General features: G+C 37.7%; 2 protein-coding genes across 2 annotated transcripts; one reads left to right on the top strand and one right to left on the bottom strand.

The window, feature by feature from the left end:
• Window positions 1-202: 202 nt before the first annotated feature.
• On the bottom strand, window positions 203-6,402 carry MKRN2OS (MKRN2 opposite strand). The gene is made up of 4 exons (XM_026676954.2): window positions 6,065-6,402; window positions 5,711-5,760; window positions 2,632-2,794; window positions 203-659 (listed from the first exon to the last, which is right to left on the bottom strand). The coding sequence occupies exons 1-4, from the start codon at window positions 6,280-6,282 to the stop codon at window positions 422-424; spliced, it is 669 nt and encodes a 222-aa protein (XP_026532739.1). The 5' UTR covers window positions 6,283-6,402; the 3' UTR covers window positions 203-421.
• Window positions 6,403-8,032: 1,630 nt separating this feature from the next.
• On the top strand, window positions 8,033-23,519 carry MKRN2 (makorin ring finger protein 2). Its single transcript, XM_026677027.2, has 8 exons — window positions 8,033-8,558; window positions 9,603-9,731; window positions 10,909-11,096; window positions 13,140-13,447; window positions 16,365-16,579; window positions 17,415-17,525; window positions 22,116-22,260; window positions 23,007-23,519. Exons 1-8 carry the CDS (start codon window positions 8,530-8,532, stop codon window positions 23,148-23,150), a joined length of 1,269 nt encoding a protein of 422 aa, XP_026532812.1. The 5' UTR covers window positions 8,033-8,529; the 3' UTR covers window positions 23,151-23,519.
• The last annotated feature ends 601 nt before the right edge of the window (window positions 23,520-24,120 follow it).

The raw sequence follows: 24,120 nt of genomic DNA, 5'->3' as shown, positions 1-24,120 counted from the left end.
GAATACACCCGCAGAAAGAAAAGTCATTGTCTTTGCTCTAGTGCCATCTGGAGTAGAGAAAGAATTATTAAAAATTGTCTTTGACTTCCAACAAAAAGGAAGAGTTTCTTATTTCTTGATCACAGCCTTGGATATTTTTTTCTATTCGTAGACTCTTAGACTTCATATCAATGTCTTTAAATTAAAATAATGCTAAATATAATTAGACAGGTAGAAAAGATGTTTATTAGAAAGATTACATTATGATTCAGTTTCTGCAGTTTTATGGATAATAGGAAATAGTTCTGATTTTTCTTGGATTTCTGTCCAATTAAGTATGATGATAATGTTTTCCAGTTTCCTTACAACAAGATAAGAACAACACCTTATGTCTTAACTCAAATATTTTAATTTTACTTACAGTAAGTGTTTCGGCCTAAAGTCAAATGGCATTGGTAGAAGTACTGCCTTTTTGAGCAGGATGGTCAACAACAACATAAAAACCGTTCTTGCATATTTCCTTGTAGATGGTGATATATTTGGAAGCTTTTCTTGTTTGTGGAATTACAAATTTCTCTGTAAATTCATTTTTATTCATTTGCTGCTGCTTTTGGGCACCCAGCACACAATTAATAAATGTTAGTGCATACGTATAACAATTATGGAAACATTCTTCATACCTGTTAAATAGATAAAGAGAAATGAGTCTCAAAGCAACAATAACAAAGCTTCGGCAATAACTACTGTATATTTTATTAACTTCTGGTATTTTTATAACACATTGTCTCAATGGGAATCTTAACTTATTTAACATAATTTTCCTGCTCTTTAGCCAAAACACTATTAGTCAGTCTAAATAAGGGAGAAGAAAAGAGCAAGCCAGGCACTGGTTTTTAGTTGCGAATTTGTATCATGCTCAGCTGGAATAAAAATAAACAGTGGCAGACTTATAAATAGAATAGATTTACAAATAAGAACAGGTATGGCAAAGAATATTGCCATATAAGGATATTGCAGTAAATTATTAATCCAGTGTATTCTTTGAGCATTATTGGAAAATGCGAGTTCAGTAGCTTCTTGTATGGAAGGCTGACAAAATTTAGATTGCTTAGCTGATTTTAGGAAGGCCCTGCACTTATCATGAAAACTCAATGCCCCTATTGTGATAAAAAAGCAAATCTGTTTATAATTTTCTGCAGATCAAAAAATATTTTTCAACACACATGGTAGCCACCTAAGTTATTCTCATGAGGAGGTCATATAGTTCCTCTCCTTCAGATAGCAAGATATTCAATTTATTTTTCACACAGGCTACTTTTATGGAGTGAAAATTAACACAAAATTCTGCAATTGACAAGAGAGCTCAAAATTATTGATTCCAATAAATTAAATTTATTGAGATCTGAATAACTTTGAGCTCGCCAGCTGCAGAATTTTGTATAAAAGTTTCATTCCATAAAAGTAGCTTGTGTGGAAAAATTAATTGAATATCTTGCTATCATCTGAAGGAGAGGAATGATCTTTGCGATGATCTTTACCACCTTTCTTGTCACATTTGCACTGCAGTTGCTAAGTTAGTAACATGGTTGAATCTGGCTTCCTCATTGACTTTGCTTGTCAGAAGGTTGTAAAAAATGATCACGTGAGCCAGGGACACTACAGCCATCATCAATACATGTTGGTTGCCAAGCGCCCAAATTTTGATCATGTGACCATGGGGATGCTGCAACAGTTGTAAGTGTGAAAAACAGTCATAAATTGCTTTTTTCAGTGGCTTTATAACTTTAAATGGTCACAAAACAAATGGTTGTAGGTCGAGTACTATCTGTATCCCAATGTTTCAAAAATGTATTTTGAAAAGATCTTCCCAGTTTGCGTCTGAAACTAATTTTCTTTTCCCATCCCAATCCTTTCTTCTGGAAGAATGAAGAAATCTCAGAAAACAAACATCTAGCACTTATGATACCACCTGAGGTGGTTACCGTATTTGACCTAATGATAATTGAAGCCTGTTCATCTAACATATAGAAATATTATGGAACACTGGAACTGCTTTCTGTTGTAGAATCAATAGTTCTTCCAAACTTTATCACAGCTGGTTCAATTGCAATCTATTCATTTAGAACTCTTGTTAAGTAAATTACAGAGATAGTCCTTACTTAACAACTGCAATAGGGACTGGGAACTCCATCACTAAATGATGCAGTCATTGAGTGAATGATCACGTGATCCTTCCTGGCGTACAGGGTGAGTTCTGCTGCAGTCATTAAGTGAACTGCTCACATCATTAAGCACAATGTCAATGTAAGTTGCAACTTACTATTTACTGCTGGCTTCCCCGCTGACTTTGCTTGTCAGAAGCCAGCTGAGAAAATTGCAAATGGCAGCCACATGACCATGGGATACCGCCACCATATAAATTAGCACTTTTTTCAGTGCTATCATAAGTTCAAACAGTTGCCAAACAATGCAGTCATTAACCCAGGACTACCTCTATTTCTTAGAACAGGCTAATGAAGACAAAGGTTCTGGAGAGTTTTATTGTCTCCAAATGACTGCATGAGACTCATCTGTAACTCAGTCTAAGCAAAGTGCAAAAATTTAGCATGCTAGTTTTGGAGGGAGTCCCCAATACCATTTTGAATTCTGTACCTGTGTGGAAGCCAAATATCTGTTGCTGAAAATTGTTCTAGATAGGTATCCCATTGGTTAAGGAGGCCATACATATCAGGCTTCACTAGTGGAATGCTGACACATTGTTCCCAGCCATATTCAGCAATGGTAATACCAGTTTCATTGTAATTATACACCAAACCTACAAATACAATAATAGATGCAATCAGAAGGGCAAAACTGCTATGTATACTATGGTAATATGGAAAGACTGATTACCATATATTAGTAACTATCTCTTGTGATATTTTCATTTCCCTTACAGACATGTACAGAAGCTATTTGAAAATCCTGATTATAAGAATAATGTGGAATTGTGAAACAAAGAATATTTACCAAATGTGGTTTTCTGACCATCCAATTGTCTAGGGTCCTAGGCATTTACTGTCTAAGCTTTTGGTGTCTCAAAAACATTAAAATGTATCATTTTGAACAATAGAATGATTGTTCTAATAGAAATAGAATATTTGAATAGTAAATTTACTTTGTAAACAAAACATAACCTTTCAGAGTTTGCCATCTTTTATCCATCTTCCCATTTTGAATGATATAATTAAATCTTTTAGGCTTGTCCTGCAAGACTGTCCTTCTACAAGCTGCACCCTTACGTGCACAACATTCACTCTTATTCCATATGTTGATGCCAAATATGCAAGACAACTGTGAAATATTTAGTCATACTATTCAACATAAATCCCAGCAAATGAAAGGAGGGGTGAAATTTTGGTGGGTAGGCAAAGTCTATTATTTGTACAGAAGCCCTATGGCCAGTGAGAAACTTTAATTGGAACTGTTTGATTTAGATTTGAGGTAAAGAAAAAAGATGAGAGAAGGGAAGCAAAATAGTTTGAAAAGTGAGAAACAGAAGAACCCACGAATATTTGCTAGAGAAGATGCTGATGATTTGAATAAAGAGTGAGAGAAAAAAAGCTGAAATAGTAGGATTAACACTCCAAGAAGCAGCCAATGGTTCTGCATCCTATGTATAGAAAGAAACCAGTGGCTTGAAGAATGGGGGGGAGGGGGCAGAGAGCCACCTTAATTCACATGTTGTCAGTACAAGTGTGCAAGCATCCAACTGTTCCTTGACCAAAAGCATCCTAGCCCTCACATGCACTCCAAACTGAACTACTGCACAAATGTGAGAGTTAGCAAATATTTGAAATTAATAATTTCAAAAATATAGTGCTTCCAAAATGATCTCAGTCTTTGTCTTTCCCAAAGGCTCATTAATTTACTGAGTACAAGGCACAAAGGGTGATCCTATTAAGTGCTTCCTAGTTCTCTCTAAGTATATATCCAGCCCCAAGATATGTTGCCTCTCCACGTTTTTCTCAGCGCAGTAGATTACTGGACACTTTGAAAAGAGGGCTGGGCAATTATTCTCATCACTACTGACAGTCCAGTTTGCATATCTACGACCAATGTCATTCCTAGAATCAAACTGCTTTTTTAAAAAAAACTTATTAAATTACTTGCTGATAAGCAGCAAGCTACACGGGCTCTTCTAACTGGAAATGGTTTGAGGGATAAATCAGCAAAACTACTTGCACGGAGATATCTTGGCCAACAGACTTGTGTTTGAACTAAAGGGAAGGCATTTTGAGTTGTAAAGCTGCTTCCAATGGAACAGAATGAAATAGTAGAAGCTACATACAATTTGGACTGAGCACACTTTGAATGGTGTGGGAGTGTGAACGGATTTCCAGAAAAATTGCAGACTACAGGAACCATTAGCACTACTCAGGTGACCCTGAGGATCCAGATAAACCTCCAAGTGCATAAATCTCCAAGTTTACGACCCTCTAAAAGGATGTAAATGACCAGCTTTTTGCAAAGAATATAAATCCTTCCATTCAGAGCTGAAGAAAATTCCGTGGTGCAGTGGTTAGAGTGCTGTACTGCAAGCTACTCTGCTGACAGCCAGCTATCTGCAATTTGGCAGATCGAATCTCACCAGGCTCAAGGTGGACTCAGCCTTCCATCCTTCCGAGGTGGGTAAAATGAGGACCCAAATTGTTGGGGGGGATATGCTGACTCTGTAAACCGTTTAGAAAGGGCTGTAAAGCCCTATGAAGCAGTATATAAGTCCAAATGCTATTGCTATTCTTGGATGACAAGTGAAACATCTTCAAAAGAAGAAACAAGAAAGTCCAGTTGCCCCCTGAAAAAGAAACTTTGGGATGTATGTATCATGAAGTTGGTGGCAATTCAGGAACCACCTAGATTTTCTCCACAGTACAGAATCATAAACTATTACATGTACTTCCATAAGAAACAGATATATGCTGAACTTCACTAGACATCCTGGTTACAGTGCCTGTAACAGAGAGGGGGGATCCAGGTCTTTATGGCTTTCTAGAAGGCCAGCAGGGTTGGAGCCCTCAAATCTCTGGGTGTTCCAAAAGGCAGGAGCTATGACAGAAAAGGCACCTTTTCTAGGCCCCACTCTAGGTGACACTGCTTCATTTCATATTGCTATCAGCACTGCATGTAACCAAACTACTTTGCAGGATAAAAAACACAAAATGTCTGTCCTGTACAGCAGTGGCCCCCAACCTTTTTTGTGCCGCGCCCGGTACCGGCATCACAAAATTATCCGCGCCCGGTACCGGCATCAGTACGCGCATGGCAAGGCGAGCCGAGCGACCGGCCAGCCAGCCGTCCCCCGCTTCTCCCCGCCACCTTCAACTCCTCCTTTGTACCTGTGTCGATGGGCTTCGCGACGGCTTCGGGACGGTCGCTCGGCTCGCCTTACCATGCGTGCTGAAAGAATCCTCGCGCCTTAATTTTGTTCGAAGCCACCACCCCGCTCGATGAAACTAAGGCGTGAGGATTTTTTCAGCACCCAAACGCCGCTTTCTACCCGGAAAAGCTCACCGGAAGCACTTTTTCATCAAAACAAGATGGTGGTGCCCAGCAAACCGGCGGCCTGGTAGAAATTGTTCCACGGACCGGTACCGGTCCAGGGACCGGTGGTTGGGGACCCCTGCTGTACAGTATATACTGACAATGCATGAAGACTTCATATTAGAAGGTTAATTATATGTTTTCTTACCATTGGTATTAGTTATTCCAACATGAAGGTCAGAATCTCCATCATAATCTCTGAAAAGACATGTAAGGTTTCACTTTGGAAAAATATATTAGAGATTTTTTTCACTTATTTGAAGAATTTTTTGAAAAATAGGCTGGACATAATATAATACTACTCAAATACAATTAGCGATACAAAAGTTATTTGCTTGGCAAGAGTAATTACGTCTAAAAACCTCTGAGTAAAATGCTCTCTAGTAATCAGATGTGTAGAAATCCTTTTCTAAATTGGTGCTTGCCTTATACTCCGGTAATGATAGAAGGCAGCTTCTATGTGCCTTGTTTCTAACCATAGAATAACAAGGAAGACCCATACCTTAGAAATGTTCCTATAGTAGGCTTCAGTAAAAAAGAACATCTTTCTCGGTGTCCATTAACAAATGGGCTTGGAATACTAACAGGTGCTTCTTCCAGACTTCCGTAAATCAATCTTTGCCCACACAATGGACAGTTCTTGGGAACTAAGCAGCCAAAAATGTCTTTGTCACAGTGGGTGATTTTAATTAAGGCTCTCTCCGAGTCCACAGGTTGCATGATCAGTCCTTCCTTAGGTAAATGAACCTGCTTTCCAACTTGTATTTAATAAACAGAAGCCAGTAGAATTGGACATTGAAAGAAGGAAGAGATTAGTTGAGAATGACAGGTCTCAGTACCAATTCTTCCTCTACTGTGAACTGGATTAGCAAATGAGATACAAGATATGGGCGGGACAGCTTTTCCTGGACATTCTTTTAAAGAGATAGTGTTCCCTTTTTGTATTAATTGTATCTGGTACTTGTGTGCTGACTTAATTTTTGATAAATAGAAACCATCACATTTGTCTGTTATTGTCTGTTAATTAATGGTAAACAGATACATCTTTGTAGATCTCTCTCCCTTGATTAAAATGAGGAATAAACAAATTTAGAATTACCATCATCTCTTCCTGACAAAGATCTTCTGACTTTTGCACTACAGGCAAAAGTGTTTAAACTTTTTTTCTAGTTTTCTAGTTTATTTGGTCATAAAGCAAAACTTTTCAAATACAACCCTACTATTCTTGTTAGCTGTATTGTCTGAGATTTTCAGGAACTGCAGTACCAAATTATCAGGAAAACATCAGATTGGGAAAGATTAATTTGTCCTTGGCAGGAAAAAAATCAGCAGCCTAAATTTAATGTGGGCTTATCATGCAGTTATAGGGAACACTATCTCTTTTTAGTAATATTCTATTACTTTGAATAATACAAATTTATTCTGACTAATAAATGAAGTATTGCAAACAACTCACAATGTTGTCCAATAAAAACATAGACATGAAAGACCCAAATAAAAAATAAGCTTTCCAAAACTGAGACAGCTGCATACTTCTCATAAGCTGCCATATATCAGAGTACAAGGACCCAATACCACAAAGTTTCCAAAAAAGTTGTGTCCTTGGTTCTAGTTAGCTAGTACTGTTAATAATAATAAACTACTACCTGCATACTGCACAGGTTATATAATGTCTCCACAAAATAATGCACAAATTATTATAAATGCTTACAAATGACATAAGATGGAGAATATTTGCATCCAATTTGGAAGAAATGCTGATTTTTCCAATTATTGCTTGATATAACTAGTTGCTATTCTTACAAGATCAGGTTTATTTAACTGCTAATCTGCTTTACATTATACTGTATTGTGCAATATAAACTATTGCCTGTCCTTACCTTTACAGTCATGAGACTGCTGTAACACTTTCCTGATCTCTATGCTCTGCCTTTTAACCTATACATTTTACAAGGTAACTTCAAAAAGAGAATCCAGCATGAAGAGTTTGGGTTATATAGACTGTAAATTGATTTAAAATGTGGTAATTATTTTATCAGCGCCAGAATAATTCTGTTATTCCACATACACTGAAGTTTTAAGATACTCATGTTTTCTCTGTGTGCCTGTGTGTATACCTACAGGTACCAAGTTGGACTTATTCATTTAAAATGCATTTTATAAGTTGAGTTCTGATACATCTATATAGCTCGACCCTTCAAGGTATGTCAAGATGAATCCTTTAATGCCCCAGTGTCACACCATCTTTTTTTTTTTTTTTTTTGCTGCAACTTAAAACATTTTATTGCAATAAATCCAAATTGGCGCAGCAGGCTGCATATCTATTTCGCGCTTCAAAAACGAGAGGACCCTCTCCTGTTGCTTGTTGGGAATTTCCCCCCATTCCCTACCAGATAGGAAACAGGAACCATACAGATATCTCAAAAGTAGCGGGTCCCGAAACCCTATCACTTTAAACTGGGGAAGGAGCACTCTGGCCGGTAATCTCGCTTCCCCCAGGCAGCCGCGGTCCCGCTTTCCGGATCTCTATGCCCTGCTCTTGAATATAGTGTATACCCGGGGAGTCGCGTTAGTCTACGGTAGCCAAAAAGCAGGAGGCTGGCCGTCCTTTTTCCCGACTGACAGTTTTTTTTTTAATTAAAAGGCGGTTTTCCAATAATTTGTCAGTTTGGAAAAGGGCGGCAGATTGCCTTTATCATAAGGGGCCCTCCTGCCTACCCTCTCCGGTGTGAAGGAAAGCCGGTTTGCCCCCCCCCTTCTCTCCTACTCTATGGTAGAGCGTTTCATTCATAATTTCCGGCCGGAAACCAGTTCCTGTAGCAAAGGCCCGGCTCTCTTTGTTGGGCTCCCCAAACAGCTTTCCCTTCCTCTCCACCACCCCCACCCTCCCCGGCGCTACAGCGGAACCAAAATGCGAGGAGCCGCGCAGGGAGGAGACACCGAAGCAGGAGCGGTGCCAAAGGAGACATGAGCAGCACGAAGGACGTAACCTGCAGGTCTGACGGAGCGGTTACCGCTTGGGATAAGCGCTCTCTGCTTTGCTCCCCACCCCAAAAAACGGACGGGCGCTTGAAGACGCTCCACCCACGGGGAAGGGGGGTGGCAGAGGAGGAGGAGGACGGGACCGAGATGCTTCCCGGGCTCCTTTCTCGCTCTCTTCGTCGGTCTCCATCTCCGACGAAGCCGCGAGAGGAAAAGGGAAAAGCCGGAGAGCCGATGGTTCCCTGTCCTTGTTTCGCTAACTTGCTGTCCCAGCCCTAGTGGCCGCCTTTCACTTCCCTCCAGTTTTGTGTGTGTGCGTGTGTGTTGTAGCCCTTGAAAATGCGCATTATACAGAGTTTTTCCCGCTAACTCGCCATCCCATCCTTTTCACGTGGTCCCCAATGGCCCTCTTTCACTTCTCCCAGTTTGTGTGTGTTGTATCCCTTGAAAATGCGCATTACACATAGGGGAGCTTTTTGCAGAACAGGGAGGCTTATCGAGACTTACTGATTCCCCCTTAAAAGATCTAAACCCGATTTTCCCTAAAAGATTCCTAAGGGTATCTCCTAGTATTTCTTAGGACCAAGGCCTTTGTGCCCAGAAAACACCTAAACCTTTCTACCAGTCAATATCAGGCGGCTCTCTTAATTCCCTATCATGAAAGATTGAAGTTTCACACAGGATGGAAATATAACATTAAACCTGTGGATTGCTGATTTGCCCCAAAGTCTCTCCTTATTGATAATCATGGGAATCTTTTTAGGATATATAAAGTACATGCATTCAGAATCTTAAAATATATTCTGTAAGTTCTTTTAAAAGTGCCAATAAAACAATATTCCTAAAGAAATCAGTGTAACCTTATTTGAGCCATGAGTTTAGAATCTACTTATTTTAGGATATTTGGATATTTCAACATACAGATGTTTCGCATTCTGCTTTTATGAACTTTCTGGAGAAAATCTTGGCAGATTTATTCATGGACTTGACAAATATTGAAAGAACAATTGTGTATTTTGACATCAGTTGCTGTATAACTTTACATTATATTATTGCAGGTATTTTGTACAAGGAGTATGTCGTGAAGGAAATAGGTGTCTGTTTTCCCATGACTTGGCTACGAGCAAACGATCTACTATCTGCAAATTCTATCAAAAAGGACAGTGTGCCTATGGAACTCGCTGCAAGTATGTGTTATTTGTTTCCAAGAGAAAACTTGCAGTTATTTTATTATGCTAAAGACATTTAAGAAGCTGCTTATTGTTTGTGTACTTCTTGTACTTCATGCCAATGCACTTCTCATAATTTCTTACTAGCACTGTTTGCTGTGAAATGATTGGAACTGAAGAAATCTGGGAAAACTTATTTTAAAAGAAGAGCTTTCGAATTTTGATAAATGTTTTAAAAGAAACTGCAGAGATATGGTCCATAAATAGGTTTCATTTTTACCGAGATAGCTTTTTACAAGTTTGCAAGTTTAGCATCCCAATCATATGCATATCTACTCCAAAACAAGTGAAATTCAGCAGGTCTTACTCCCAAATAGGTGACAAATTTGGCAATCTCAAAGTACACTGATAATGCAGTGTTCAGAGCCCAACTGTTAAAAGGAGGAAAGACTCTTGACTTTGTAGTTTAATTTTTTTTTTCTTTTTTTCTTGAACTCCAAAAGCCAGTTCAGATATAAATTATATGTTAAACTACTGAGAAGTCAGAAATCCTGATCTATTGTAAAATACCCACAGATCCATCAATAGATTCTGATTTACTTTCTATATATATATATATCCACATCTTAAAGTTATAATACTGCACATGCTATATTTATTTCATCAAATTCAGCAGATTTAATTAAGATTGTTAAACTAGAATATATGACAATAATCCATATTGAATTTAATGAGTGGCTATATCCGACTACTAAACATTACCATGAATGGTTTTACTTAATCATTTGGAATTCTACTATATATCATTATATTGCTTTACAGTTAAGTTACATTGAACTTTAAATTTCACAGGGTAAGGTTTTACATTTTATATATAGTTTTAGTTATATTATAAACGTAATCACTCAGGCACTTAAATAACTAAAATCCTGTTAATTCTTACTTCTTTTATCTTCGGCATCCTTCTTCTAGGATTAGAATAATTTAGGTTCCTGCATTGAGATAAATAGTTCTGTGAAACAAATCCATAGTGCAAATATTGCTATCTTTCAAACCATTAGAAAGATAATTAGAAACCATTATCTTTCAAACCAACTTCACAATATCTTAACTTCACAATATTCTTATCTTTGTGTTCAGCGGGCTTTCTGAAATAAATGCATTTGTACATTATTGTTGTTTCTCATTTGTTAAGATATGATCACGTTAAACCTCTGGGGTCCTCTGCATCCGGGGGCCCAGTGGGTTCTAGACCACTTTACATTGCTGCACCACCATTCCAAAGATTTAACTCTCCATCAGAGCAAACCCCAACTGTTACCAAAAGTAAAGTACACGAATCTGGAAAACGTGAAAAGAAAACCTTAGTGCTCAGGGACAGAGGTGAGTAAGAGTGGGTCATTTTTTTTAATGGAATTTCTTTTTTGTACTGGTCCTTTAAAATGTAAAATCTTTCAGTCAGGTTTTATTCCTGGTTGCATTACAGATATACCCATATAGTTTTGTTGGTAGCAATAGAGAAGTTGTTTGTTTTTGGCTTCTGAGTTTTCTTTTAAGTCTAATCTGCAACCCTGGTATGGTATGCAACCCTCTCATCAAAGTATTAACCAAACTTAATCCTGCTTAGCTTTTTGAAGTCAGCCATGGTCATCTGTCTGGACTTAACTAGTTCTTCATGTCCTATCTTTTCAGTTGTTTTAAAGCAAATAGACCTATTTTTTCTTAAAAACAACAACCTATTGTACTATGAAAATTAACGAGTTGCATATGATGATTGATAATTTCCTCTGTCATTACCATTATATCCATTCCCCTTATATTTCATTTGCTAATAATGGCAAGTATGTTATACAAAGTGCAGTTGTTCAAGCAAGTATAGATACATCCAAAGTATTTGCTTCACCAGACATCTGAAAATATACTTGTATTTTCAATATTTGATCACCATTTGCCAACTCTCTGTAGAACCAGGTCTTTGGACATTTATGGCAGTTCTCAGCATTCCGTCCATTGGAGCCATAGTTCATCATATTGGTTAAGAAACCTTTATGTAAGAAAGCTTCATGTCTCATACCATTCATACCTACCTACATCTTGAGGCAAATATATATTTTTATTATTATTTCTAGCAAATGACAAGGAAGAGCTTTTTGGTGCTGGCATCACAGATATAGAATGGCCTTGTCTTAGAACAGGGGTTTCAAACTCAAGGCTCACCGGTCAGATTTGGCCCACTGGGTGCTTAAATCTGGCCCACAAGGCCGGCCTGGAAATATCAAAGGACCGGCCCGCAATGTCTCTGCCGGCCAAAAATGGGCATGCAGGGACCTCACGGGGCCCATTTTTGGCTGTCAGGGTGCCGCAGAAGGCCATGGAGGCAAAAAATGAGGTATGAGGGAGCTTTGCATGGCATCTGCATGGCCCATTTTTGACCAGCAGAGTGCCACAGAGGCCGAAAACAAGGCACAGGGCGCCGGCACGCCTCCCCACTCCCCACTTTGGCTGGCAGGCTGCTGCAGGAGGTGTCCTGTCTCTCCCCCTGCCTCCCTGCCAGCCCATGGAGAAGAATTACAATACTGATCCAGCCCTCAAAAGAAATCCAGTTTCACACCCCTGTCTTAAGAAGCTTGCCTGGGGTCAATTGAATTTTTTTTAATAACCTGCTAGGGTTTTATAGATCCTGACTTTTGTTTTTAAATATTTTAAGACTTGCTTTTTGTGGTTTGTATTGCAATCATTTTTTAAAATTTATGTATAATATTCAGAGGATCTTATGGGATAAATATAAAGAAAATCATCAGGTCCACTGTTCTCTCACTTGCTAGACTGACCAGGAAATAGATCCTACATTAAACTGTAGTTATAAGGGCAGACCTGATTCGTGATGGGTGAAGTCAGAAAGTAACTTTAGCCCCAATTCCCATCCCCGTAGTGATATTGAATTGCATTTCTCAATGTTCTTTTCCCCTGATTGGATAGCTGCTACTTAGGGAGGGAGAATAGTACGTGCTGTGTTTGAAGACTCACTTTGTGGCCAAAATATGCTCAAGCCTCACCTCTAAAGTCCTTGAAACAAGTTCTTTTATGTGAACTCCTCTGGTTGTCATTACTGGTATTTTGTTAATTTGCAATGATTTTCATGTACTGTTGTAAACTAAGAGATTATGTTGTTGCTGCATGGTTTTGTAGACAACTGATAGCCATAACTTTGTGGTTTTATAGTATGTCGCTGAAGATTATTATAATTACTATGCTTTGAAATTGAAAGCAGATTTTCCATGTTTGATGGAAGCGCATCAACTGCTATTAAAACTTAAGCTTAGAAATGCTTGCTAATTCCCCCTGCTTTAGAATAGGGATTTCATGAGAATTGTGGCCTGTTTTGAATGCAATCAAATATTTTCTTCTTCTTCTTCTTCTTCCAAGACTTGTGTGGAACCAATGAAGAAAGGACAAGGCCTGGGGCAGTAAGTGACTTGGCATGTTGCAGCATTCCAGCTGACATACCAGAAGCAAAGCCCCATTCGTATTTAGATGCTATCCGCAGCGGGCTTGAAGATGATGCTGAACCTGGGAGCTCATACGCATACGATGAACAGTTATGCCCCTACGCAGCAGCCGGCATGTGCCAGTTTGGGGATCGGTGCCTCTACCTCCATGGGCAAGTGTGTGAAATCTGTGGAATGCAAGTGCTCCATCCCTTTGATCCAGAACAGAGGAAGGCACATGAAAAGGTAAACATGACCAGAAATAAAACTAACTTGGCTCTGTTATTTTCAAATCAAATCATTATTTAACTGACAAAAATAATCAGGCCAACTAATAATATAGGATGTAAAATGTAAAAAAGACAAAGATTGAACAATTATATGGGCATGTAAAAATGTGGAACTGGTCCTCATCTGATTTACTAGCTCTTGCTATGCTAGTGGCCAATTCCTGATGGATGTTATGTACTCTTGCACAAAACATGATAACTGTGTATGTTATTTGGGATTGTATTAGCACAGGTCATACTGTAGGCTTGGTCTGAAATCAGTATTGGGAAACGAGCAGTTAAAATGTATTTTAAAAATGATCCCTGAAGAAAAGCATACTTAGGAAACTCAATTTGCCCACAAGGGCATAATTATTCCTTGTGTAGGATCTTCTATATCTTCCCCGCACAAACAGCTGAACAGACAACATACCAAAATATAAACATGAACTTTTTTACTTAAATTTCAAAGGCTTACTGCAAACCTAATGGAATGCTTTTATTATTTTCCATTATAGGAAATCACTGTATAAACCTTGGGTTTGCATAGTTTTTCTCTCCTCTTTCATACCTGCAAGAAAGAAATTGCAGTACCCCATAACATCTGAATATGGGGAATAGTAGTTTTGTGAAAAAAAGATTATGATCTGTCTACCTAATCACATAGTGAAAAAGCTATTTAAGTCTTTGATTAAAAAATGTCAGAAAGAGATATGGGACCAATCATATTAGTTCGAACTTCATTTATATTTAAGAAGAATGAATTTGTTGTTAATTGTGTATTATATAAAATTCTTTGGATTATTGGAAGAATCTACCTAGCCTTGTTTAGATCATTTAATATTCTGTATTAACATGCAGATTCTGTAATCCAAGGGAATGTGGTTAATAGAATCAAACAAAGATGACCCTCATTTATTTGAGCTCTATTTTATTTTAGCTTAACAAGTGCAGAAACAAACCTACAGATAAGATTTGGTAAAACCTACTGAACTTTACATATGCCCCAAAGCTTATTTCTTCCTATTTGCACATGCATAAAATATACAGAATGTACCTGAAAAGTCCTCCTCCAAACACAGCCTTATGCCAAAATCCTTTAATAGGGATAGGAAGATCTGAGCTACATTTACTAACTGCAGATAAGCAGAATTGGTTAATTGACCTATAGATCATAGAAGCCATCTGTATAAAATATGGTTATATTTTTTTCTCTAATATGACTTAAGTGAACTTACTAGATCGAAAATAATAATAGCAATAGCACTTAGACTTATACACTGCTTCACAGTGTTTTATAGCCCTCTCTAAGTGGTTTACAGAATCAGCATATTGCACCCAACAATTTGGGTCCTCATTTTACCCACCTTGGAAGGATGGAAGGCTGACTCCACCTTGAGCCTGGTGAGTTTCGAACTGCCAAATTGCAGTCAGCCAGAAGTCAACAGAAGTAGCCTACAGTAGTGCACTCACCACCACAGCTCTTTGCGTCACCACAAATCACGGTGAACTGTGATAAAGTTTAACAGAAATTTTTAACTGATTCCACAATAACATGAAAGTGGGAGAGGAAGAATTGCTTAGTTTAGCATTCTATTCTGAATACAATCATTCATGAATGAAGGCCAATATACATGTCCCTGGACAAGGTTGCAGGATCCAATCTGGGTTAGTTACCATCATAATCATTTACATGTGTGGTGGTTCTCTTGTGATGCTAAAATCCCTGTTTGGAAAATAAACATACAGGTAATCATTGACTTATGTATGACCTGTTGCTTAGCAATTGTTCTAAGTTACAACAGGCCTTCCCAGGACTACATGTGTCAGTGACTGGTGACTGTTTGCCCCAGTCACATGGTCGTATTTTGGCTCGTGGCAGCTGGCCCACATTTACAGCTGTTTGCAGTGCCCCACAGTTACATGAATGCAATTTATGACTTTTTTTGCCGGATGGTTTCTGGCAAAAAAGAAAACATCTGTTCCAGACAGTTCACTTAACGTCCACTGCATTTGCTTAATGGCTGCAGTGATTAAGGACCAATGTGAAAAAAGTCATAAAATCAAGCACAGTCAGGTAATGTCCAGCATGACAAACAACCATAATTCTGGGCTCAATTGTGGTCAGAAGTCAAGGACTATATGTAATTAAATTTTTCCAAGTTTTCTGCTTTCCCTTTTTTATCAGTTTTTCAGTCAACCTATTTCTTTTTGAATTTCTCATTTCAGGCTCTCTGTTAACCAATGTTACATTAAAGATAACACCTACAAATGTTAAAAATTATTCATTCCTGTTCAGCTTATGACTTATTGGGCCAAACTTTGTTAATCTGTTATATTGGTTGCATGTGGAGCTTCCCTATTTACACTGACCTGGTTCATATGTCATGCTGTGATTTGTGGCTTATTGTGTAAAAAGATGTGCTCATTTATTTAGCTTGATAATTTATAAAAGGTACAATTTATAAAAGGTACAATTCTGTTATCCCATAATTATCCAGTTCCCTTTAAAATCCAGATTGTCATATGTGTCTGTATCTGTATCATATTTTTTTCTGGCTGACACTTCAAATGCCAGTGTTATTTATAGTAGTGGATTATGTCCCATTTTTCAGTAAGAACAAAGTGACTGGTAGTTTTTAATAAAGTTACTTGGTATTATGTAATCCAATGTTATTAGCAGTGGTTCTTACCAATAAAATTGGGATGCTAAAACTTCAAGCCTTCAGTTGTATGCAGAAGCAGACCTTTCTCAATTGCAGTCCTTCATCTACTTCTTTCAGAGTAAACTTCATTGATTTTAATGCACTTGTGTTTTACTGAAAGCATGCTATTTTCTCAATGTAGAGTAACCACTCCTTTCCTCAGTCTTTGCCTTCTCTTTCCCTGTCTAGATGTGCATGGCTAGCTTTGAACATGACATGGAGAACGCCTTTGCCTTCCAAGCAAGCCAGGACAAGGTGTGCAGCATCTGCATGGAAGTGGTTTATGACAAGCCCTCCGCATCCGAAAGAAGATTTGGCATCCTTTCTAACTGCAATCACACCTACTGTTTATCCTGTATCCGTCAGTGGAGGGGGGTCAAGCAGTTTGAGAATCCCATCATCAAGTAAGTTCCCATAGCCGGCTCTTCCAAAACGTAGTTTGTTACATGTTTCCTTTCAAACTGTTCAGTCTTTGCAGCTTAAATAAATGATAGAGTAGCTGATAGTTGACAAGGGTATTTACCAAGACACATAAGTTGGACAAAATATGACGGTGGATTTCTCAGTTGCAGATTATCGTGATTAATTTCAAACTGGCTTTAGAGTGGGCTTTGGCACTTTGATTTCTGATGGATTATCTTCCTTTGGGCATCAGGTTACAGACTAATGTTTGGTTCTGGCTGATTTCTGCATCATTATTAATGCTATTAAGCACAATATCTTCCTGAATTGACTAGTGTTGTTTGCCATAATTTACTCATTTTTTCAAACAAATTTTAGTTGGGGTACTTATGATGTCCCTCTTAAGTTCTAGTCTGTCTTCATTTTATTTCAATATTTATATGAAACTGATAAGAGTTATCCAGCAGATTTTGAGCTGGATGGTACTAGTTATTTCTTAAGTTCAACTTCTGCCACAAAGGGGTAAATATAGAACTTTCCAGAAAATGAAGTAGGTGCTCTTCAAATGCTTTAAAGCTTACTTTTATTATACAAAGTTAATCTGCAGGAATGAAAACTTAGACCTGAAAAACAGAAATAGGATGGACTTTTCTTAATAAATAGAATGCTTAGGTTTAATTAAATTACTTGGTAGATGTCCTCAAAATTATGATAAACGCAGAGACCCTTTGGAGTTGTGTGGGTCCCCCACCTTGTTCTGTTTTTGAGTTAGATAAAATAGCTTCTTCAACGAGCAATATACGAGCTTTTTTTTTTTTTTTTTTTTTGCTACTCAAGGTCCTGTCCAGAATGCCGTGTGATATCCGAGTTTGTCATTCCCAGTGTGTACTGGGTAGAAGATCAGACAAAAAAGAATGAGCTAATTGAAGCATTTAAGCAGGGGGTTGGGTAAGTATACGTACAAGCATTTAAAACCATTTGTAAGATATTTTTGTTCTGTCCCGTGCTGCTTAAAACTCTGGCTGAATACATGGATGGTAAACAAGGACTTCCTGTAAAGAGGACTAAGAGCATTCTGTATGACCATGTATTTTCAACTGAAGCAGAGTTGTGTGTTGCAAAATAGGACCAGCTTCAGTCAATTATTTCAATCAGCATGTACATCTCTAATCACTGTGTGGGTAATCCTTGCTACACACTCTATTATTTTCTATGATATTCTGGAGCTTAGTAGTTTTCCTTCAGACATTTCATTACCTGAACTAGGTAACATCATCAGTCCTAGTAAGGAGTGAGGTTTGCTCTTAGTTTATATTCTAGCAACCTGCCTTGGAAGTGCTGGTGGGAGTGGTCTTGGAGGTTATTTGGTTGGCCTGTTTACTGTTTGCTTATTTGGTATTTCCTTGATTGGGATACCCAATCCTCTCATTTCAACCCTATAATACAATATTATCCCAGCCAAAGAATACCCAATACCACTCCCACCAATATTGACAGGACAGGACATGCCATTAGAATATAAATGGAGCGCAAACCCCATTCCTTACTAGCACTGATGATGTTACCTAGTTTGGTATTTCAACATCTGCAAGAAAACAAACAAGCTCAGAGAGCACCAAGGACACCCACTCACATTTCAGCCCCAAAATACAAATATTCTCCTTTATTGTATTTCTGTGCTGATGGGATATGAAGAATAACAGGGATAATAAAAGCCACTTGCCTATTGTTGCTTATCTGAGCCATTTTTAATTGCTTGGGCCTCCTTGTTGAGTTCTTAGGAGAAGACCCTGAAATTTACTAAAGAAGAGGTTGTGGAGTGTTATAGAGGTTGTGGAGGTTGTGGACTCATAGTTCCACTGGTTTGGTGCTTTCCAACAAACTCACAGGAAGAAAGTTTGGTAAGACAAGCCATTGCTAGATGTCCTAGAACTCAACAGCAGAAACATAAACCAAGATCTGTCCTTTATTTCTTCACTACAGATAAGGACTCCTTCACCATTCCTATTTACATGGGTTTTACTGTGCTGGATTTCAAGGAGGCAATAGGGGTAGAAATACCAAATGCCATAAAATATCTATTCTTTCTGTGCTTCAACTCATCCATCAATTAGCATACAGCACAATTCTTCCAAATTCTCTGGTATGCCCCGTCTTACTAATTTATCCTTCATTTTATCAGACTCAAAGTCTTTCTGACACTGTTGAACTAGGACAAGTTCATTTAGTGCATATCTCCAGCATGAAGCTAAAAATTAGCCACATACAAAAAACAAACTTGCAATTTCCATGTTTTACTTTGCAAATCTGCCAGACAGTGGTCATCAAAAGCATCTCCAAATCTTTGCATGAAATTATTATTTGAGAATGTATGATTGCTCACAATCAGTAGGACTATTCAACTGTCTGACACTTCTTTCAGCAGACCAAGAACAAAGGTGACCTTGTTCTGACCTGTAGAAAATCCTGTTTAGTCAGCCTTCCATGAACAAGTCACATGAGTTTTGAAAGTTGAGGATCTTGAGTTTCTTCAAACTTCTCTGGTAGACATCCAGAAAAAAAATCTTCCTACTAAGATAAGCCCTAACCGTAATGCTGTGCTAGCTGTATCACAATGTTTTATGGGTGTATTATCTATATCTTGCTGCTGTTGAGGCTGTAATAATGCCTCAACCAGGTGTTTTGCAGAAGCTGGATACCTCAAGGATCTGACACCATATTCTAGACCTAGAAGGTGAGATCCAGTGCCTCTCAGACAGTAGTGAGGCTTACAAGACTGATGTCAACTTTCTGAGGTCAAGAAATAAGCATCAGAGGTTCCAGGAATACTTTTTATTGTTAGAAGGGGAAGTAAGAGAATCTTGAAAGTCTGCCACAGTTCCTCCCTGTCCCCATCTTATATCAAATAAATTCAACGCAGGGATTAGGTCCTTTCTCAGGACTTTCCTTATCCCTTAATGATTCACTATCCCCTTTTTTCTTTCCTGAACCCAAATCTGTATTCTTTTGTATATATGAAGGACTGTGTTTTCAAATCATATTCTTTTGCTAGAACATTTTTCATTGATTTATTGAAGTTTTCAAATATATTCTGCAAGTAGCAAATTCAGAATGAAAAATGTGAATAGGTTTAAGAAACATATGGTATTTTGTTCAGTGTTTTTATTGTAGGTCAAGGCAATTAAAAGTCAAGGGATGAAAAATTTTAACAAACTGGTTTTATTTGAAAAAACAGTTATCAGCATACACCATATAGTACTAATATAGTACTCCAGAAGTTATGAATGCTCAAACACGGGAAGTTTTTAAGAAGAGATTGGACAACCATTTGTCTGAAATGATATAGGATTTCCTGCCTGAGGAGCGGTTGGACTAGAAGACTTCCAAAGTCCCTTCCAACTCATTCTATTCTATCGTTAAATGTACATTATGTTTAACAAAATGACGCATCTGTAGTTCTATGACCTTCACTGCTAGTCTCTAAAAAGTTTTGTGCGTGACTCTAAAAAAGCTGAACTTTCATTGTTTACATTATGTTGCTTTCTATTTATGGAACATTTTGCTTATCGGTGACATCAGGAGCTGTGCTGTTAATAAATGTAGAGCTGAAATCTGCAGCTGTTGATCAGAACACACATATTAGATTTATATTACATATTCTGGTCTGTGTTTGAAGTCTATAATATATAAATTTCCATAGAAATTAAAACTGATTGTTAGATGGTTTACCCATGATGGTCTCCAGATAACCTGTGGAATAAATCCCTAAGTGCACCAAGATAAAAAACCCTGTGAGTTTATATTTTGCAAAGATGTAACTAGAAAATATTCAATGGTTTGGTTAAAAGTCTACCCTAAGTGGGAATATAATTTCTTTCACTTCTGCTATTTTCTTTGCCAAATGATAAGTTTAACGTGTTTGACTTTGACTTACTTGTCAGATCTCCCATGTTACATATAATTTATTCTGTTGAAGGTCAATCATTACTTCTGTGTTGGAATGTGAATCCTTAGCATCAGATTAATTAGAAGTACAGTTAAAAATTTTCATGTGCTATAAATAGCAATAGCACTTTGACTTATATACCGCTTCACAGTGCTTTTTACAGCCCTCTCTAAGCGGTTTACAGAATCAGCATTTTGCCCCCAACAATCTGGATTCTCATTTTACTGACTTCAGAAGGATGGAAGGCTGAGTCAACCTTGAGCCTGGTGAGATTTCAACTGCCAAATTGCAGGCAGCCAGCAGAAGTAGTCTACAGAACTGCACTCTAACCACTGAGCCACCACGGCTCTTTGAGAAATATTTGAGAATGAAATACCAGATGACTGGTAAATATTATCCTTATCTTCAAAAATGGGAGAAGAGAAAAATCAGGCAGGCAGGCATTTATACTTGGGAAGATTCTGGAGTAGATAATCTGTGGTGATGGTGGTGGTGTGTGTATGTGTAACTCAATATTGACTCCTACAAAGGCATGGACAAGGGCCATGAAGTTTTCTTGGCAGCATTTTCAGAAGTGGTTTGCCATGATCACTTCCAAGAACTGAGAGAGCCCCAAGGCCACCCAGTTGTCTTAATGCCTAAGACAGGATGAGAACTCACACTCTCCTGTGAGTTTCTAGCCGGATGTCTTAATTTCCACACTAGACTATCTCTTAATATGCCCCAAAATGAGGCATGAGGATTAGTGGTTAATATGGATTTGTTAATAATTTATCTTACCAATCTATTCTCATTATTTTTGGTGTGCTTCCTTAGCAGAACATAGGAATGCTCTAGAATGAATATATCTTAATTTCAGCAAAGAGTTTAACAAAGTAACCCATTACATTTTGACTAGGAATGTAATCATACAAGGTGTGAGTAGCAATGACAGTAAATGCTGGCTTGGAAATCATATTCAAAAAGTGCCTGGTGTGAGGAATCAAGGAAAGTGCCACAAATAGGCCTAGTGACTTTTCCACATCTTTATTAGCTCCATGGTTAACTAAGTGGAGAGAATGTTTGTCATACTTAAAATAACATTAATTACATAATGGGTAATTAATATTACTCAATAAATAACATTCAAAATTATGTTTATAAATTGGAGAAACTGGCTGAAAATAATAGAATAAAATGACTAGAGTAGTGAAAGAACAATATCTGAGTATGTTTCATTTTGATAGTGGCAGTCAGAGAAGAAGTGGTTTTATAATATTGCACATTTACAGATTGTTCAACATGGGTTATCGCCAATATTATTTGAGAGAGAAGAGAAAAGGAAAGGCATCGGTGTTTATTCCAGCATATAAATACAGCCAAAGAATTTCAATACTGAGTTGCTTTCCTTTATACTTCTGTCATCACAATTCACATTTCAAAATTGTCCCAAAATATGCATTGGGCTTGCTTTTAGGATTAATCTTTTCTCTGTAAATTGGCTTTATTTTTCTTTTTAGAGCCACTAAACTCCTTGAGTTTTTAATAATACATTGAGCCATCAATCTCCACATGAGTAACCCTCACATGCATTCTTCACCCTCTTATTCTAGGAGAAAAGCCTGCAAGTATTTTGAACAAGGAAAGGGGACTTGCCCATTTGGGGGGAAATGTTTGTATCTCCATGCTTACCCAGATGGAAGACGAGCTGAGCCAGAGAAACCACGAAAGCAGCTCAGCTCTGAGGGGACAGTCCGGGTAAGAAGATACATAACTTACTCTCTATCCTGTCTCTGCTGGGGTCACTAGTCATCTCCTTTCATTTGAGACAGCACATGCTATTTTGAAAACACCTGAATAGTTGGGATAGGAGGAACACTTCATCTGTGTTAAATAATAAATGTAACACAGATATAATAAACCTAGTTCCTACTTTGACATTCCACTTGTTTGTTTCCATTTTAGAACCCAATTAACCTCAATAATTTTAAAACGTGCATTTAAGAATAACATGGAGCTGTTTGTCTATAGCAATTGTAGTTCCAACAGCTTTGAAAATTACATACAGTAGTCCTCACTCACCACTTGTTCAGTGACCATTCAAAGTTGTGACCATGCTAAAGTGAATAGTACTTAACTACCAGTCTTTAAAGTTTCAGCTGTCACATCAGTTCCCAATCATAAGATTGCAATTTGGGTGTTTGGCAACCAGCTTGCACTTACAATTGTGACAGTTGTGTCATCACTCTTGACAGGCCTGCTGGTTTCTTACAAGCAAAGTCAGTGGGGAAACTGGCAGGGAAGGTTGCAAGTCACTCTGGTGCCAGCCCCCTCTCCATTCTTTCTTTTCTACTTCCCTGCATCCTCATGCTTTTACCAATCCACAATGAGATGTTGGGATGCTGCCCTGGGTGTAAAAAAAAAGCTGTAGTTTTAGTCCAAAAAGTGCTTTAAATATATTAGTAAGAGATATGTGTGAGTAACTCATATGCCTTCTGTTTTAGTTCCTCAACTCTGTTCGTCTGTGGGATTTTATTGAAGACCGAGAAAACAGGATGCTGCCAGTTGCCAATGATGATGTATCTGAGATTGGAGAGCTTTTTATGCATCTTTCTGGCACAGATGCTGAATCTGCTGCTGCTCCCTAGAATACCACAAGATCTCTCCCGTGTCCATATTCCATATTGATCCTTCTGTTTCTTCAGTAACTTTGTACCACAATGTTAGAATTATTGTGCCATGGAGACTGAGGTCCTGGTGAAATTCTAGTATGAGCGTCACTGTAGAGCAAAAGTGTTGAAACATCATAAAATGAGTGGTTGGAATAAAAGTGATAGATGTAATCATGAAGAGAAGAACTTTTCTATTAGAAGGAAGCAGCAATGTTTTTTTAGTTTAAACGAATATTTACTCCCATTTTATTGAAAAAACTTGCTATTAAGATTTGAGGTAGATCCAAGTAATTGGAGGTTGTCTTTTAATATTATAATATCTTAATAAAAGAACGGAAAAATACATCTAATTATCCATGTCAAATATATCAGTGTGGTTTAAAATTATCAGACTCTTTTCAGGGTTGTTAGCAAAAAAACAACAACAAGCTATCTTCCAAGGGTATGTAACACTACATGGCCTTTTTTTTTTTTTAACTAAGTGATCTTTTTAAAAAAAAAAATGGGCATGAGCATTGTTAATGTATTTTATAAGCAGCATGGTTATTTAAACATTTACCGCACTATGTTACAGTTCTCCTAGCTTAAGTTGTACCCATTTTTCCTTTTTAATGCAACTTAAGTAGCCACATTTAAGATTATTTGTAGGAATGAGATATCTAAGAATGAAAGTACAGTCAAAATAATCCATGTTAGTTGTATGATTTTATTGGAAGCAATAACCAAGATTCTACTTATACATATAAGTAGATAATTCCTTTGTTAGTTAGCTCCAAGTAGGAGTGGGATGGACTTTCATAAATTATTGTTTTAGTTCCAATATGTTCCAATATTGAACTAAAATCTGTTAAATCCATATATGGGTATTGTTATTTTTTTCCTCCCATTTAATTGTGTCTGATTCTTGGAGACTGAACAAGGTCCTGCAGGTTACTTGGTAAGGGTT

The sequence above is a fragment of the Notechis scutatus genome, chromosome 2 (assembly GCF_049901735.1).
Source record: "Notechis scutatus isolate UNSWTSFEM ecotype Mainland chromosome 2, rNotScu1.2, whole genome shotgun sequence".
NCBI lineage: Eukaryota > Metazoa > Chordata > Lepidosauria > Squamata > Elapidae > Notechis > Notechis scutatus.
This window is presented reverse-complemented; position numbering and strand designations above follow the sequence as displayed.